The sequence below is a fragment of the Mastigoproctus giganteus genome, chromosome 3 (assembly GCF_048544385.1).
Source record: "Mastigoproctus giganteus isolate SK-2022 chromosome 3, ASM4854438v1, whole genome shotgun sequence".
NCBI lineage: Eukaryota > Metazoa > Arthropoda > Arachnida > Uropygi > Thelyphonidae > Mastigoproctus > Mastigoproctus giganteus.
Window position 1 is genome coordinate 178,133,787 of NC_143577.1, and position 17,624 is coordinate 178,151,410.

Here is a 17,624-nt window from a genome sequence, read left to right on the forward strand (position 1 = left end):
CATTTCCATTATTGTTTTGATAATTACCTACTTTTATTTTTATAATAAAATTCAGGAAATTGTTTTTTTTTTTTTTTTTCTAAAAACGTGTTCAAATAGCTGTTTTAGCACTAGCATTAGTAGAGGCATATGATGCAAGAAAGCAAGCTTTTGCAGCATCAGCCAAAAAAAAAAAAAAAACCCCGCTCCCATTTCACCCCTCTTGTTCGTTCCAAATACCTGTCCAGCTCAGCCTTAAATTTATTTAGGCTATCAACTTCCACTGCAAAGGATGGAGGTCTATTCCACCAACCAACTACCCTCCGGCTAAAGGCAAACTTCCGCACATCTATCCTACATCTGTCTTTCCTCGATTTGAATTTATACCCTCTCAGGTGATTATTCTGAGCATGAGGAAGAATCCCATCAGCATTGAGCATGCTCAAACCATTCAAGGCATTATACACCTCAGTCAGATCACCTTGCAGGTGCCTAGTCTCCAGACACTGTAATTTGCAAAACTTAAGCCTTTCTTCATAAGAGCAACCCTTTGTTCCATTCACTAATCTTGTTGCCTTTCTCTGTACTCGTTCCAACAACTCTACATCCTTCTTAAAATGAGGCCTCCAGACCTATATACAGTACTCAAGGTGTGGTCTGACCATTGCATTATACAAGGGGATAATCACCTCCTTATCCCTGCTAGAAAAATTCCTGTATATCTGGCGCACTATGGCCATAGTTGCCGATGCGCCCAATAAATTCCGAAACAAACAAACAAACAAACCTGTATATCATTGACAAGACACCATGAGTTACTCTTGCAGACTGCCTGCACTGCTCAGAAAACTTCATATCTGCCTGCACAATTACCCCCAGGTCCTTTTAGTTCTCCACCACTGTCAGTGTAGTACCACAGAGTTCATACATTACCCTGGGATTATTGCTTCCCATGTGTAGTACTTTACATTTGTCAATGTTAAACTTCATTTGCCACCTCTCAGCCCATCTGCTCAACTTTTCTCTATCCTGTTGCAGCAGCGTACTGTCATTAGTGTCTTTAACAACCCTGCCAACCTTCGTATCAACTCAAAACTTGGACACTAAGCTTGATATACCATCATCAATATCATTTATAAATACAGAAAACAACAATGGACCCAACACTGAACCCCGAGGGACTCCACTAAAAACATTAGTCCACGATGAGCAATGTCCATTGATTACCACTTTGTCTTCTCCCACTCAACCATCCCTTTATCCATAGCAGCAATTTGCCTCCAATGCCATACTGCTCCAATTTGTTCAGCAGTCTTCTATGTGCAACAGTATTAAAAGCTTTTCTAAGATCCAAATATATGATATCAAAGTTATTCCCTGCATCCAGTTCTTTGTGACCGTATTATAGTATCCAATCAAATTGGTCAGGCAAGACTTTCCCTTAACAAAACCATGCAGTGTCCGAGCTATAACTGAAGTCTTGTCTAGATGATCCTTTAGTTCTTCTTTAACCAGTGCCTCCATTAATTTTCCTGGAACAGAAGTTAAACTAACAAGTCTATAATTACTTGTGTCACCCGTTGATCCTCCTTTGTGAATTGGGATCAAATTTGCACATCTCCAGTCCATGGGGTTTTTTTTTACGTAAACCCCAAGCCCGAGTGGTATTGGAACCTGTAATACTTAGTACTGTGCTTAGGTTGGAGGTTGAGAAGACGAAAGAAGATATTTGTTGACATTAGACTCGAACTTCTGTAGACTGTAATTTTCAGGAAATACATACGAAGGAAGGTTGTTCCAGAAAATGGCAGTTGAATGAATAAACAAGGAAGATGAAAAGTTGGTTCTGTGAGTTTGAAGTTGGACAGTAAATGGATGTTGGCTGGTGGCGGCACGTGTTTGGAAAGAGGAAGAGGGAATTATAGAAGCCAATACAGAAGAACAGTGCCCATGGAAGTATCTGTAGAAGAGGCATGCAGCAGAAACAGTACGTCTATGAGACAGCGAGTGGAGAGACTCTATTAAGAGAGGAATCATTAATTAAACTAACTACCCTCTTCTGAACGAAATCAAGAAGCCTGAGAGAGGTTTTGGGGGCATCACCCCAGATGTGGGAACAATTTTCCATGGTAGGTCGGATTTGCAATTTTTACAGAGTGAACAGCTGGAAGTAAGTAATGCCAAGAGCAAAAGAGAAAACCCATTTTTTTTTAGATGCAGAGGAAGCAATATTTGTAATGTGCTTGTGCCAAGAGAGATTAGAAGTTAGGGTAATCCCCAAAAGAGATATACCATTTTGCCTAGAAATCAGAGTGTCACCAAAGATAAGCATAGGAGCAGAAAACTCCTTTTTGTGAGATATAAGACAAGACGGGAGTTTTAGAAGGATAGAAAACAACTAAGTTGTCTTTGCCCCACTGGAGAATTACCTGGAGATCGGCATTTAAGGAATTGGTAACAGATTTTTCGAGAAGTTGAAGCTGATTAAGCAGGACAAGGTTTCTTAAAATGGAAAGTGGAATGCAGTGTGCTATCATTGGCAAAACTATGGATAGGATTTTCAGTCAATGGAAGAAGGTCATTAATATACAAGAGGAAAAGAGTGGGGGAAAGAACTGAATCATGGGGGACACCGGCATTAGTGGAGAAATTAGAAGACAGAGAGCCATCTAACATCACCCTCAGTGAGAGAAAACTGGATAATTAATTACAAACAACAGTTGGCAAACCATAAGATGGACGCTTGTTTTGAAGACCTTTATGCCAAAGACGATCGAAAGCATTTGAGATGTCAAGAGAAACTGCTTGTGTTTCACCGAACTTTTCCATTGAATTTGTCCATAAATGGGTAACATAAGCCAGAATATCAACATTGGATCAACACTGATGGAATCTATACTGGCGATCGTTGATCAGACGGAAGGTTTCTAGGTAGTTTAAGAGTTGGCGGTTAATTGATTTCTCCATTACTTTAGAAAGAGTAGAAGTAATTGAAATGGGATGATAATTGGATGGGAGGGATTTGTCACCCTTTTTAGGAACTGGCTGGATATGAGCAAATTTCCAAGCAGAAGGAAAAACACCTTTGGAATAAGAAAGTGAAAAAAGGCAGCAAAGAACAGGAGTAAGTTCAGGAGCACAGGTTTTGAGAACAATTGGAGAAATACCATCAGGACCTGGAGCTTTCTTAGCATCAAGATTCGTAAAAATCCTTCTGACATCGTTTTGATGGAAGACCACTGGAGGCATTGAATTGAGTGCATTGGGAATGGTGGGAGGTGTTTTACCAAGATCATTAATACATGAGTTGGAAGAAAAATTGAATGCTATCCTTGGCCGAAGTGACAGCAGAACCATCTGGTTCGGACAGAGGTGGGAGCAGAGATGGGCAAAAGATGCTGCCAATAGCTTTGGCAAGGGACCAGAATGCTCGGCTACCATTAGGGTAAGAAGCGAGTTTTCTACTCTTAGCCTGTAACCGAAAAATGAAACCAAAGAATTAGAAACAAGCCAATTACAGATTGCAACGTTCTTCTCTTGAACAGCCTTAGCACATTTATTGGAAAACCAAGGTTTAGATAAAGGACGAGATTTTAAAGTGGAGTGTGGGATAAAGGATTCCATTCCTGCAAGAAAAATTTCACTGACACGATCTGAGCAAACATGGACATCAGAAGTTTTGAAACAGTAATCTGGCCAAGGAAAAGAAGAAAAGAAATCTTGCAGGTCATCCCATTTTGCATTCTTGTAATGCCAAACAATATGAGGATGGGAATAGCCATGAGATAAAGGCTCCATTGCAGAAGAGACAATCACCAAGTTGTGATCTGATGTGCCTAAAGGATCTCTCACTTCGACCGTGTACTTAGAAGGGTTGTTTGTGAGAAAAAAAATATCAAGCATGTTGGCTGTATGATTAGGATTGTCCGGTATTCTTGTAGGTAAATGAACAATCTGTTCAAGGTCATTAGTAATTGCAAAAGCCTCAGCATCTCAACCAACTGGGTCGGTGTGACTTGAAAACAGAAGCCAGCTGGAGTTGTGAACATTAAAATCACCAAGGAAAATTACCTCACTGTTAGGAAAGTTGGACTGGAGAAAATCAAGTTGTAGAGAGAGGAAGTTAAAGAGCTCCAAGTGATTAGTGGAGGAACGGTAGAGGCAACAGATGAATTTGACCCAACGTGGTAGAGAGATTTTAAGCCAGAGAAGATCAGAGAGAGGAGATTCCAAATTGCCAAGTCTCTGACAGATAATATCACAACGGACATATGCACAAGTACCACCTTTGAGGTGAAAGGAATCATACAGCGAATAATTTGGGCAACTGAGATGAGCAGTAGTTGAATTAACCAATAACTGAGATTCTATCAGAAAAAGTACATAGGGTTTGGCAGACTGCAAGTGGAAATGGACATCGTTGAGATTAGAATTGAGACCACGTATATTTGTGAAATGAATTAGTAAGTGTTTGGGAGGTTTAGATCTTTTCGCAGATAAGCTTACTGTATTAGTTTGACAATTCATGGTGTATTCAATGGTAAGAAAAAGTGGGTGGGACATGCTGTATGAAGTAATGAAATTTTTGGATATGGCATACACGTGGTAAGAATATACCCAGATCCTTGACATAATGTGGCCTCAACAATGCCCCCCGCATACACACTACTCGGATTCCCTCCAGTCACCATCTGGCAAAATAGAGGTAGCAAGATTATACACTAGCTGATCCGGAAGCCTTCTAGAGATTTACCAGTAGGTTCGATCCAGTGTACTAACCCTACGGCCAGCCTGTGAACACCGTTTTAAAGCTGTACCCTCAAAATGTAAGGAAGATTGGATCTCGCCACTATGGTCATCATAACCTCAAAAGTCATCAATCATACTGCATGATAGAAGAGATGGGGAAGGGTTGACCGGAACTTAGCTCTGGAGACTAAACATGGGTTCCACCAAAGCCTTCAATAAGCAAAGTGGTGGTATTGCACTGGCTAATGAGAGTCATCTACCACCTTTTACTGCCTGGTAACACATAGGGGCAGCATTCCTCCATGTGGTGTCTGCGCCACAACTTTACCCCGGCTTATGTTGGTTCACACCTGGGTGGTCACCCACCATGTGCTTGTGCATGGAGGTTATACCCAGGATTACTAACAGTCTCACCATCGTGAAGGTGCAAGCAGAGGATTTGGCCGCCACAGACCGTCTGGACTTCTCCGAAATTGGGTCCACTTGACTTGAGTGTCACCCAATTATCAGTTCCATCAGCGTTTTAGACTCCCAGGTAGCAAGTACAGCTTGTCTGGGGTACCTCCCCTAAGTCCAAAGAAGCTCTCATAATTATGGCTAAGGGCTTGCTTGCTTACTTCCTTTCCTGCCTACTTTAATATAACTGGATAGATCCCATCCACCCCAGGTGCCTTTTTTATGTTTATCTTCAACAATTTCTCCTCCACTTTCCTCTCAGTTATTGCAAAATCATCTAGCTCACTGCCAGAGTTGAACTCACCTCTGGCAGTCCCCTCCCTGAATAACTCATCATGTGTGAATGTAGATGCAAAATACTCATTTAGTTTGTTAGCCACCTGAGCAGGATCATCAACTGTTGAACCATCAATATCCAGTGGACCAATCTGATTCATCCCTTCCTTCTAGAGTTTACATAAGTAAAGAACTCTTTGCTGTTTTTCTTTGCATCTTTTCCCAAAGATTTCTCATAATCTGCCTTTGCCTGCCTAATTTCCTTTGTGACTTGGTTACAGACCAGATTATATCTATCATAAGCTTCCATGTCACCCATTAATTTATATGTATCCCATGCATTTTTCTTCTCTCCCATGCATTTTTCTTCTCGTTAGTTCTTCTGACATCCATTTAGGCTTAAACCTTGAACAGTATTTCTTAGTTGGTATGTAAAGCCCAGTAGCTTCCAAGATAAATTCTTTGAATGCTTCCCATTTTGAATTTGCTGTTGGTAACATCATCAGATGGTCCCACAGTATAGAATTTAAATACTGTCTCAGACCACCGTAGTCACCTCTACGAAACAAGAATCCTTCCCTTTATACTTGATGGTAGTTACCTCTTTGAGTAAATCCCACTTCAGCACACTGTGATCACTGCCACCTAGTGGTTCATTTATCTGCAGATTCTTAATGCATGAAGAATCACTGCTGATAATCAAATCAAGAGTATTACTCCCTCTAGTTGCCTCCCGAACATGCTGATGTAGAAAACAATCATCCAATAAATCCACAAAAGCCTTGCTAGTGTGTGAGTGACCAACCCACAAATTCCAGTCAATATCTGGGAAATTAAAATCCCCCATTATAAGACTCTCTGATTTACTGGCCCACTCTATTTCCCTATACAGTTTCTTATTATACTCATCACAGTCATTAGGCCTATAACAATCCTACTCTCAATTTTGATCTCCCAATGCTATGTAACACCAAACTGACTCGACACTGCACTGTCCAGCGATGTTGACTGGCTTCACTACCTTGGATTTTATGTTTCTTAACTAATAGCATAACCCCTCCTCCCTTCCTACCCTGTCTATCCTTCTTGTACACACTGTACTCCCCAAATTCCAGTTCTGCATTCCTTATATCTATGTGACACCACTATGTGAATCCCAACAGTATCTGCCTTTGATGTTTTGAACAATACTCAAATTCATCAAATTTATTTACCAAACTCCTAGCATTAGTGTATATATGCACCAGTTGCTATTCTTAGCTACTCTAACACAACCCATGTGTTTACTTGTACCGCAATGACTCCCAGCTGTCTCTGAAATACCCTGCATCTTGTTTTCCAGTCTGCTCCTCATTCCGATAGAAGCAGTGCAAGAATCACTTTCACCTCTGCCAGTGGCTACTGTTAATCTATTAGTCTTTGTACCCCCCCCCCCAAGCTAGCAGTTTTCCGACCCACCTAACACTGCCTCGATAGCATCAGCAAATATTCTTGCACCCTTTTTGTTTAAGCATGTCCCATCCCTGTAGAAGCAGTCTCTCCTGTTATCAAGTATAGACCAGGATGAAAAAAATTCTATCCCTTGAGCTTTGCACAATCTTTCCAGGGCCGAATTGATTGACAAGGCTCTCATCATATACTCCCTCCTATCGTGTCTGGGCAGATTTGCAGACACGTTCAAATTCTAGGCTTTTGTTTTTTTAACAGTGACCTGTACTTGTTAAATAATTCCGCCGGTCTCGTACTGTTAATATCATTATTGCCAATGTGTACAACAATATCACCTTTTATGCCCATAAAAGATGATATCGGCTCTCCAACGTCATCAACCTTTGCCCCTTGGCAGACATATGCTGGGCCTGTTCCAATTATCCTTTTTACATACCATGTTCCCCGTTTCCTTGACAATAGAGTACCAAAAAACTACTAGTTCCTGTGGGACCAGCGCATTCTGCCTTGGGGGTTGCTGCTGTGTTGCGTGATAATCAAGGTCAAGCTCTGGCGTTGATGTGAGCAGCTTAGAGCTTCATGGGCCCTCAATTTAGATCCTTCGAGGGCATCCACCCTGTCCTTCAAGCTCTCATATTGGTCCATATCAACACTGAGTTGTCGCCTGATTACCTCACGCTCCTTACATCGCGTGCAAACACAGACGTCCCATACCTGATTTCTCAACAAACATCAAGCAAGCAGTGCATTTTAAAAGGCTGTGAATCAGAGGGCAACTGCCCCCCCACAATCCTTCCTCGAGTCCCAGCAATCCATTTAGCTTGAGCCTTTTGCTTTTCTGCTCTGGACTGAGTCATGATTTCAATTCGATTTCAATAAAATTTCAATTTTAGTTCAAAATTATAACCCTAAACTTGTATTCCCAATGCAGTTATAACACTATATATCTATATATGTTTTTTCAGTATCGAGTATTATCTTCAAGTTCCGTTATATAACTTCCGTATCAAGTTGTGTATTGATTAATTATGTTTTGTTTGTAAAATCTAAGTCGTTATATGTATTTAGTTAAAAAGTACAATTTAATTGACAATGAAGTTTAACGAGATTAATAAATTTTACTGATTAATTGATAATATTATATACTATACTATTCTAAGCTAACACTATCTAATGCGGGATATAACGTATCGTATAACAATAGCGGTAAATCTATGGACACTTAAGTATTAATTAACTTCCAAAAGCACGCTGTTTCAATTCAGAATAAACCAAGGATCTTGACTAGGTCTATAAGCTACTTATAGAAAATATTAATGTAACATTTAGTCAATAAAGTGGCTAAATATAGCTAAAAAACTTCCTCTTTGCCGGATCTGCAAAACTTGTAAAACACATGGATTGGATACCCTTTCCGATACTAAGTAATAGCCTCCAAAATCTTTATCTAAGTTAAAATTTAAACTAAGTATCGTAACTAGGAATATAAAGTTACTCTAGAAAATAAGTTAATATGCCAATTTAAGTTAATAAAACAGAAAAAACTTCTCTATTTTCTGGAGCCGTAAAAACTCCGTCTGCACAAGGGTACTCTCGTTCCCAATATTCTCCCAGATAACAAATAACAGCAGGCACTGACTTGCTAGCTGAACATGACTTGGGACACTAAACTGCAGGTCTACCGACTCACTTTGTTTCAGTCTCAGTCTGCCTCGAGCTATCGTGCGGTCAGGTTGTATACAGAGTTTCTGTAATTTCTGAATTGTGACTTTATTTATTAAATAATTTTGCAATCCTCACATTTTAAAATGGCATCAAGTGAGTGAGGAGTTAAAAGAAAGCATGTGAACTTAAAGTGGCACAAAAACTGGAGCTAATTGAAAAATTAGAACAAGGCATATCAGTAGCACGTGTTTGTGAAATTTACGACGTAAAAAAACAAACTGTTTCTGATATCTGTAAATCAAAGGCCAAATTGCAACATAATTTTATATTGTACAGTATTGTACAATATTACAGCTTTGTATTAAAACTTTTTTTTTTTTACATTAAGAACAATAAAAAATGACCCCATCCCCCAGGTTACATTTGATTTAACGGACTTTCAGCATTAACAGGCACCCCCTCTCCCCTATTAGTCCGTTAAATCGAGGGTTTACTGTACTTCATATTCATCACATTTATTTTCAATATAGTACTCTTAGTATTGGTGTACAGGTTTTTGCTCTTAGCAACCGTGGTACAGCCCATATGTTTACTTGTACCCTTGTCCCCACCATCAACTTGTTTACTACCTTTCTCTTGAACTATTAGTTTGCATGTCCACCCAAGCTAGCAGTTTTCTGATATTCTTAATACTGCCTAGCATTAGCAAATATTTTTGCAGCCCTTTTGTATGAGTGTATCCTGGCTCTGTAAAAGCAGTTTCCTGTTAACAAGGACAGACCATGATAAAATTCTCTCCCATGAACCTTGCATGATCTTTCCAGAACTAAATTGATTGATGAGGCTCTCATCCTTGTGGGAAAAATTCCATACACTTTCAAATTAAATACCAACACTTCTGTTTTTTTTTTCAGTATTACCTTATGCCTATTAAGTAAATCCTCAGCTTTCCTATTCTTAATGTCATTATTGCCAGTATGTACAACAACATCCCTTCTGGTTGTATTTGGCATTAGTTAAAATATTTTAAGCATTTAAATTATGCTTTTAATTCTTTTAAATGTTTTTTGATGTGAAACATCTTTGATGGCACCTGCTAAATTTCAGACTGTAGTAAACCCAATTTGTCACGATTTTGCAAAGCCGAAATGATGTCATTCCACATTGGCATTTACAGAAATGACACGAAATGATTTCCTTCTGGATATGATGTACCAAATCTGAGTTAAGTGTGTTAGCGTCATTGGTCGATATATGTACAGCAGACACAACATTTTCGGAAATGATGTACCAAATCAAAGTTAGTGAGTTAGTGTCATTAGTCGATTTCAGTGGCACTCAGAATCAAGAACATTGTAGGTTTACCAAGCTATCTAATCATAGTGAATAGATTGCGCTTATGTTGAGCCCAGTAGTAGGTTGAGTTTGTAATTGTCCTTAGGAAGGCCAAATTGTTTTCGATACAGCTGTTAATGTATTCTTTAGATTGAACTTGCCCGAAGATAACTTTAGTATCTTTACCTATGTATTTGAAAGCCACCGTGAAATAGTTTCTTGTTCTCAATCTCATTATCTTTATTGCTACATAAAGGATATGATATGTAGTAACACCACGTCGGTTAGATTGTGTGAGCTCACTTGTTGCCATCATGAACGGAGTCACAAAATTCTCTCTGAATGTTCTGAATTGTCCAAGATAAATTCTGGGAAAGGAGAGTGCCACTGCATGCTCGTCAAACAGTAAGCTCTGCAGTACGTTAGTTTCTCCTGGGGCAATTCTAAGATATTTATCGTTGTTCCACAACAACGTTTGCTGTTGGGCAATGAGACTTTCCTTGATCTGAACTGCTTTACTTATGTCATCTTTAGCCCAATTAATTTCCATGTGACTGTCATCAAAGAGTGACTGATGGACACTGGTCTTCATGGACTAATGTTATTAGTGGAATCTCCCAGGGTTCACTGCTGGACTTGTTTTGTATATTTATTAACAATATTGATGAAGGTATATAAGGGCTTAATGTCTAAGTTTGCAGATGATATAAAGGTTGGCAGGACTATTAGCGACAGTAATCAAGGTTAGCTACTGCAAAAGGATCTAGAAAAATTAGGTGGGTGGACTGAGAAATGTCAATTGAGGTTTTTAACATTGACAAATACAAGGTATTGCGTATGGGTAGCTGTAATCCCGGATTAACATACCAGCTGTGTGGTACTACACTCGGTGTAGTGGAAAATGAAAAAAGCTTAGGGTAATTGCACAGTCAGATATGAAATTCTCTTAGTAATTCATCAGTGATATACAGGATTTTGCTAGCAGGGATAAGGAGGTGATTATCCCATTGTACAGAGTGGTTTGGCCACATCGTGAATGCTGCATACAGGTTTGGAGACCTCATTTTAGAAAAGATATAGATCTGCTGGAATGGGTGTAGAAAAGGGTAGTGGGATTAGTGATGGGAACAGAAACATGATTTTACCAAGAACGGTTTCAGTTCTGCAAATTTCAGCATCTGCGAGGTGATCTGATTGAGATGTTTAATGCTGTGAATGGGTGAGCAAGCTCAGTGCTGCTGGAATTTTTCTTCTTTCTCAGACTACATACATTGGGGGAGGGTGGAGGAGGAGAAAGAATGGTTATAGGATAGACATGTAAAAGTTTTCTTTCAGTCAGCGAGTGGTTGATTGTTGGAACAAACTTTCATCTGATGTTCTGAAAGTGGGTAGTTTAAATAAATACAAGGAAAAACTAAGTTCAATGATGGACCTGTGATGTTTTTTTTTTCCTTTTTCTTTTGTTAATGCTTTACAAGCTTGTCTTCTTGCATCATTTGCCACCACTAATTATAATTATCTGATTAACTGAACTTAACATAACCATGGATAATATATTAGCAAAATATATTAGTAATGAATGTATTACTAAAAGAAAAAAAATAAAGGTAACCAATAAATATTTTTATGGTTAATAACACATATGTGCATATTGATGAAACAAATCTGCAAGATGCTTCTTAGGAAATTTCAGTCTTTTAACATGTAGTAGTTAGTTGAAGTAAATTACATAAGAAGGGGTATTCTGCATGTTTTATTGTTAATTATACAATGAGATATTGACCTCTTTGTACCTGCTGTCAAAGTTCCTATATGCTTATCATGCAGTTGTTCAGCAGCACTGTCAAATCAACTGTCTTACCATATGACTAATGTTGATATGTATGACTAATATGGAAAATCGACTCTGTCAGTTTTCCATATTTTACACAATTTTTATAACATTCCACCCCAAAATTGTATATGGATATGTGATTTGATTGATGAGCCTGAAAAATCTTATAAATTTTCAGGCTTGAAAAGTTTTCTGCTTCAGATGGGCTATGTTATTAAAATGGCTAGAAGTACTCCTTTCTACGTCTTTGTGATTGATGTTGTACTGCTATACTTACTTACTTTACAGTTTCTGCCCCCCCTTTCTAAAATTGATATCAAAAGCACACTAGTTGTGGTTTAATAATGAAAATTTAATCATTTTCATTATTAAAATTATATTTTTATCTGAAGATTAGGTAAAATTATATATTTATCTAATCCTGTCGTATTTTTATCTGAAGATTAGGTAAAATTATATATTTATCTAATCCTGTCATATTTTTATCTGAAGAGGACATGGAAAATTCTTAACTAGATTCAGATGTGAAAGTAATTGTTGAACAGAATTCCTCCTGTTTTGGAGATACCACTGTTCTTAGTAGGTAAGTATTAAATTTAAATCTTTCTTCCATTGATTAGGTGTAGTAATTTTTTCTTACTCATATATAACTATAGATTATTTTTTTATATACCATATAAGATGAACCCAGTATTTAGGAAAAAAAATTACATTTTTGAATAACTGATTTATTTTATTGCAATTATCACATTACTTCTAATTATTTTTAAATGAAAGCATTTTATTACATTTGTGACTATTTTTATAATACCACACATACTAAAATAAAGTGAACCCAAAATATTTTAATCATCTCACAATTCATATACAAAAAATATTATTCGAATTCATATTTAAAGAACAATTTAAAAATGGGGCAATAAAAGTAAAAACAAAGTTTTTATTCATCTTCAAAACCTGGAAAACCATCGCTGCTGTCATCCTCATCATGATCATTACGCTCCTCATCCTCATTGTCACTGCTGCTGTCTGATAGTGAACTGTCATTCTCATCTAACAGAATATCATCGTCTGTGCCATCCAAGGCATTACTGATACTGCACATCTCAAATGACTTCACAACTGTCTCGGTCTTGACTAATTCCCAAGAATTTTTTACCCATTGGCACACTTGATAAATTGTTGATCTCTTTATATGATCAGTAGGTTTTATGTTGTGCTGTGTGCATCTATTTAGTCCATTCTTCTTTCATGAAAACTTTAAAAGGCTTGAAAATACACTCGTGTGCAAAATTTAAGGACCAGTCAGGTTTTTACCAGTAGCTTCTCATAGGAGTGGCTTGGATATGGGAAAACCTACCAAAGGAACCTTGTGAGGTACAGAAATGAAGAAAGAAACAACACCGACACAATGACAGAAACAAAACGGTACAGAGGGACTTTATTCAAAAATGTCAACATAGCACTGGCTGCCATGATACAGATGCATCACTGCCAAAGATGGAACAAATGGAAGAGGCAGTCCTCAGTCGGAGATATGGCTACCCCTAATGTCGATGCAGGCTTTGCACTGCCTGTTCATACTTTGAACAATGTTGATAAGTTCTTGCGGTAACATCGTCCATTCCTTTGTCAGCGCCATCTTCAGCTGGTGAACATTTTTTGGTGGGTGTGGAGGTGCCGCTAGGCATCTCCCCAGAGCATCCCATATGCGTTCGATGGGATTTAGATCGGGGGAAACGGGCAGGCCAGTCCATACGAACAGTGTCCTCACTTTCAGAAAAGCATATCAACAGCTGCAGTGTGACGGGGTGTGGTGTTATTATCCATAAACACGAACTCAGGGCCAATGGCATCTCGGAACAGACACACATGGGAAGGATTACCACAGTACAGTAGTGTGCACTAGTTACAGTACTGCCTTCCAGTATCTGGTATTGTGTACTTCGATCCAAGATAATGCTTCCCCTGACGAGAACACCATTATACACCATATCGATCCCTTTCAGTGATGTTTGCCGGGTGATACCGTGTGCCAACCTCTCGCCAGATTTGCTGCTGAGACTGAATCTACTCTCATCAGTAAAGAGTACCTTAAGTAAAGAATTTGTGGTTGTAACCTTTAGAAATAGTGTTGGTCCCTAAGTTTTGCACACCAGTGTACAAACATCTAATAGTTGTAGTTTGTCACTAAGTCCACTTTCAATTACAGAAAGTTGTGTTTTTAACTTTTCCACCATAGTCTTTGAGGCTTCTGTTTTATGTCCACAAAATTGGTCTCATACCAGTAAGGCTAGTTTCTTGAGAAAGTCACCAGGGTGCCATGCCTGCACTTTTTCCAACCGTAGTTTGTCTCAATCTTTATCCATCTACTCCTTAGAATGAACATGGACAAAAATACGTGCCTGAATTTTTTTTCTTTGACAGAGTTTTTCCTCTTGTATATGAAGAGAGGTGGAAGTTTTGTGTCACCTCTCCTCGTATAGTCTGAAGCACTATAGTTAGTGTGTCTTTTCGTGATCTGATGTCTTCACGTTTACTGATTTTGTACCTTTAACATCCAGAAAATGTGAATTGGAATATCATCGGTTTGGCTGAAACAAGAAGAAGAAATGAATCACTTATAAGTTTATCAAGTAGAAATCTGCTGTACACCAATGGAAACAGTGAAAGGAGTGAAGGTGGAGTTGGGTTTCTGGTCCATAAAGATTTTAAAAACAACATTTTGGAATTCAAAAGTACATCACCAAGGGTGTCAAGACTAATACTCAAGATTTCTAAGAGGTACAAGCTAAAGATTATAATGATTTATGCACCAACATCGAGCCATAATGATGAAGAGGTTGAAGAAATGTACACTGAAATTGAGTCTTCTAGATGAGCAGAAAACCCACTACACTATTATTATGGGGGACTTCAATGCTAAGGTTGGAAAAAGGCAAAACAGCGCAGAAAGAGGAACTATAGGAAATTTTGGAATTGGTGAAAGAAATAAAAGAGGTGAAAGACTTGTGGAATTTGCAGAATCTCAAGGACTGTCAGTAATGAACACTTTTTTCAAGAAAAGGGTGAACAGAAAGTGGACATGGAAGAGTCCAAATGGATTAACAACTAATGAAATCGACTTCATCCTCACTACAGAAGATATATTGTGAATGATGTTACCGTCCTGAATAAGGTAAATGTTGGAAGTGATCACAGAATGGTAAGATGTACACTTGATATAGATGTAGGAAAGGAAAGGAAAAACTGACTCGAGTAAATAATACAAAAGTCTTTGAAATAACAGAGGAGGAGAAAAAGCAGTGTGTACTGGAACTTAAGAACAAGTTTGAGCTTCTGCAGACTGCTCAGGACCAAGATATCGACGAGGAATATTACAACTTTCTGAAAGTGATAAAGCCCAAGAAACCTATAGGGAAACAGAAATCCAAAGAAGAAAAAATTAGTCAAGAAACACTTGTCATGATGAACCAAAGACGACAAATGAAGAGCAAGAAAAACACTGACAGGGAGAAAATTGAGTATACTGAGTTATGCAAAGCCATTAGAAAGAGACTCAGAGAGGACATAAGAAGATTTAACACAAGAAAAGTAGAACAAGCATTAAGGGAAAAAAAAAGGATTTAAATCAGCAGCCATGAGCAGTAATACAGAAAGACAAATGATACTGAAACTGAAGAATAGCGATGGTGTACTTATAAACAGCAGAGAAGGCATAATTCAAAAAGCAGAAGACTACTATAGAGAATTATACAAGGAGCGAGGGAATGATACCAGCAGCGGGGAAGATGGATTGCAAAGTAGCAACACATACGACATACCCGATATTCTTCCTGATGAGGTAGAACATGCATTGAAGAAAATGAAGAATCGGAAAGTCCCGGGGGAAGATGAAGTTACTGTAGAGTTGTTAAAATTGGGAGGAAGAGACATAACACAAAAACTGGCAAGGCTCTTCACAAAGTGCATTAGAAAAGGTGTGATGCCTAAGCAGTGGAATAATGCAATCATAGTTTTGCTGCATAAGAAAGGAGATAAATCAGAAATTGGAAATTATAGACCAATTAGCTTGTTATCCCATATCTACAAGTTGTTCACAAGGGTCATTACTAACAGATTAGAAAGAATACTTGATGAGAATCAACCGAAAGAGCAAGCTGGCTTTAGGACAGGATTCTCAACTATGGATCACCTTCACGTAATATCACAGCTAATGGAGAAAGCAAATGAATATAAAACACCATTATTCCTGGCATTTGTGGATTATGAAAAGGCATTTGACTCCATACAGCATAAGGCAATGTTTCGGGCACTGGAAAGACAAGGCATAGATACTCCATATATTATGATTTTGAAGAAAATATATGAGAGTGCTACATCCTTTATTAGACTAGACAAAGACAGTAGCAAATTTAAAATCGAGAAAGGAGTTCGACAAGGAGACACAATATCTCCGAAGCTGTTTACTGCTGCCCTTGAGGAAGTTTTCAGAAGATTAAACTGGTCGCAGAAAGGAGTCAATGTGAACGGAGAGTACCTAAACCATTTACGATTTGCAGATGACATTGTGGTCATAAGCCACGATCCCAAAGAATTAGAGGAAAATCTTAATCAGTTATGCACAGTTAGCAAGGATTTTGGACTAAAGATGAATATGGCTAAAACAAAAGTAATGATGAACAAGTATGCCACGGAAAGGGAAATAATGATTGAAGGAGCAGTAATTGTAAAGGTGGAGTCATATATTTATCTGGGACAAGTTATTAGCTGTAATAATGATAAATGGCTGGAAGTCAAGAGAAGAATAAATTTTGGATGGATAGCATTCAGGAAATATACTCACATACTGAAGAGCAATATCCCAGTTTGTCTGAAACGTAAAATAATGAATCAATGTATACTCCCCACCATGACTTATGGAAGTGAAACTTGGGCACTCACCAAAAGAATGGAAGAGAAGCTAAGAACTACACAGCGAAGAATGGAACGAATTATATTGGGAATCAGACTGTTAGATAAGAAGAGAAACACATGGATTAGGCAGCAAACTCAAGTAAAGGACATTCTTATCAAAACTAAAGAACTAAAATGGTCTTGGGCAGGACACATAGCTCGAAGACATGATGACAGATGGACTAAGAAAATAACAGAATGGTACCCAAGAGGAGCTAGAAGAAAACCTGGAAGACAAAGGCGGAGATGGATAGATAAAATTCATGAGTTTTTGAGTAGTAAATGGATGGCCAGTGCTCAAAACAGAAGGAACTGGAAAGTTGCTGGAGAGGCCTTCATCCTGCAGTGGATTTAAAATGGCTGATGATGATGATGACCTTTAACATCCACACTTTCTGTTTGAGGGTACATGAAATGTTAAAGGTACTTTATTTGGCCAAGCTCATAGTTTGTGTGCTTCCTAGCATTATTTATATATTCTGTGAAATTCTGGAATTTGGTTTTGATATTGTTCTGGCATTTTTCTGAGCTATTCTTGTTTGCCTGCAAATAATTAAACTGTTTCACTTAATAAATATATAACATCAATTTGTTGTGCCATCAAAATCATCAAGTCCCTTTGCTGCTGCCCTGACTTTTGCTACAAAAATTGTTTTTGTTGACACAGGTATACTATAGTTCTCTGCTCTATTACCTACTAGTTATTCAGTTCTTTCTCAAGTCCGGCCCATTTTGCTGTCAGCTGATGAAGGTTATGCTTATTTTTGATTGCCATACTGACTTTATCCTCCTTTTACTAAAGGAACTAATCCGATTGGACCCTATGCAATAGGTTCAGGAAAGTCATAGTTAATACAGCTGATTTTTTTTTATGTGTTTGAAGTACTTTTCATCACTTTTTACAATTTAAAAACTGACCCTTCAT

At 38.2% G+C, this 17,624-nt stretch overlaps 1 protein-coding gene across 1 annotated transcript in view; it reads left to right on the forward strand.

Annotated features, from left to right (window-relative positions):
* LOC150088439 (calmodulin-lysine N-methyltransferase) overlaps positions 1 to 17,624 on the forward strand; it is a 410,297-nt gene that overhangs the window by 154,040 nt on the left and 238,633 nt on the right. Inside the window, exon 7 of the mRNA XM_090370776.1 lies at positions 12,266 to 12,326. Coding sequence (XP_090226902.1) covers positions 12,266 to 12,326 — 61 coding nt within the window. The remainder of the gene's footprint in view (positions 1 to 12,265; positions 12,327 to 17,624) is intronic.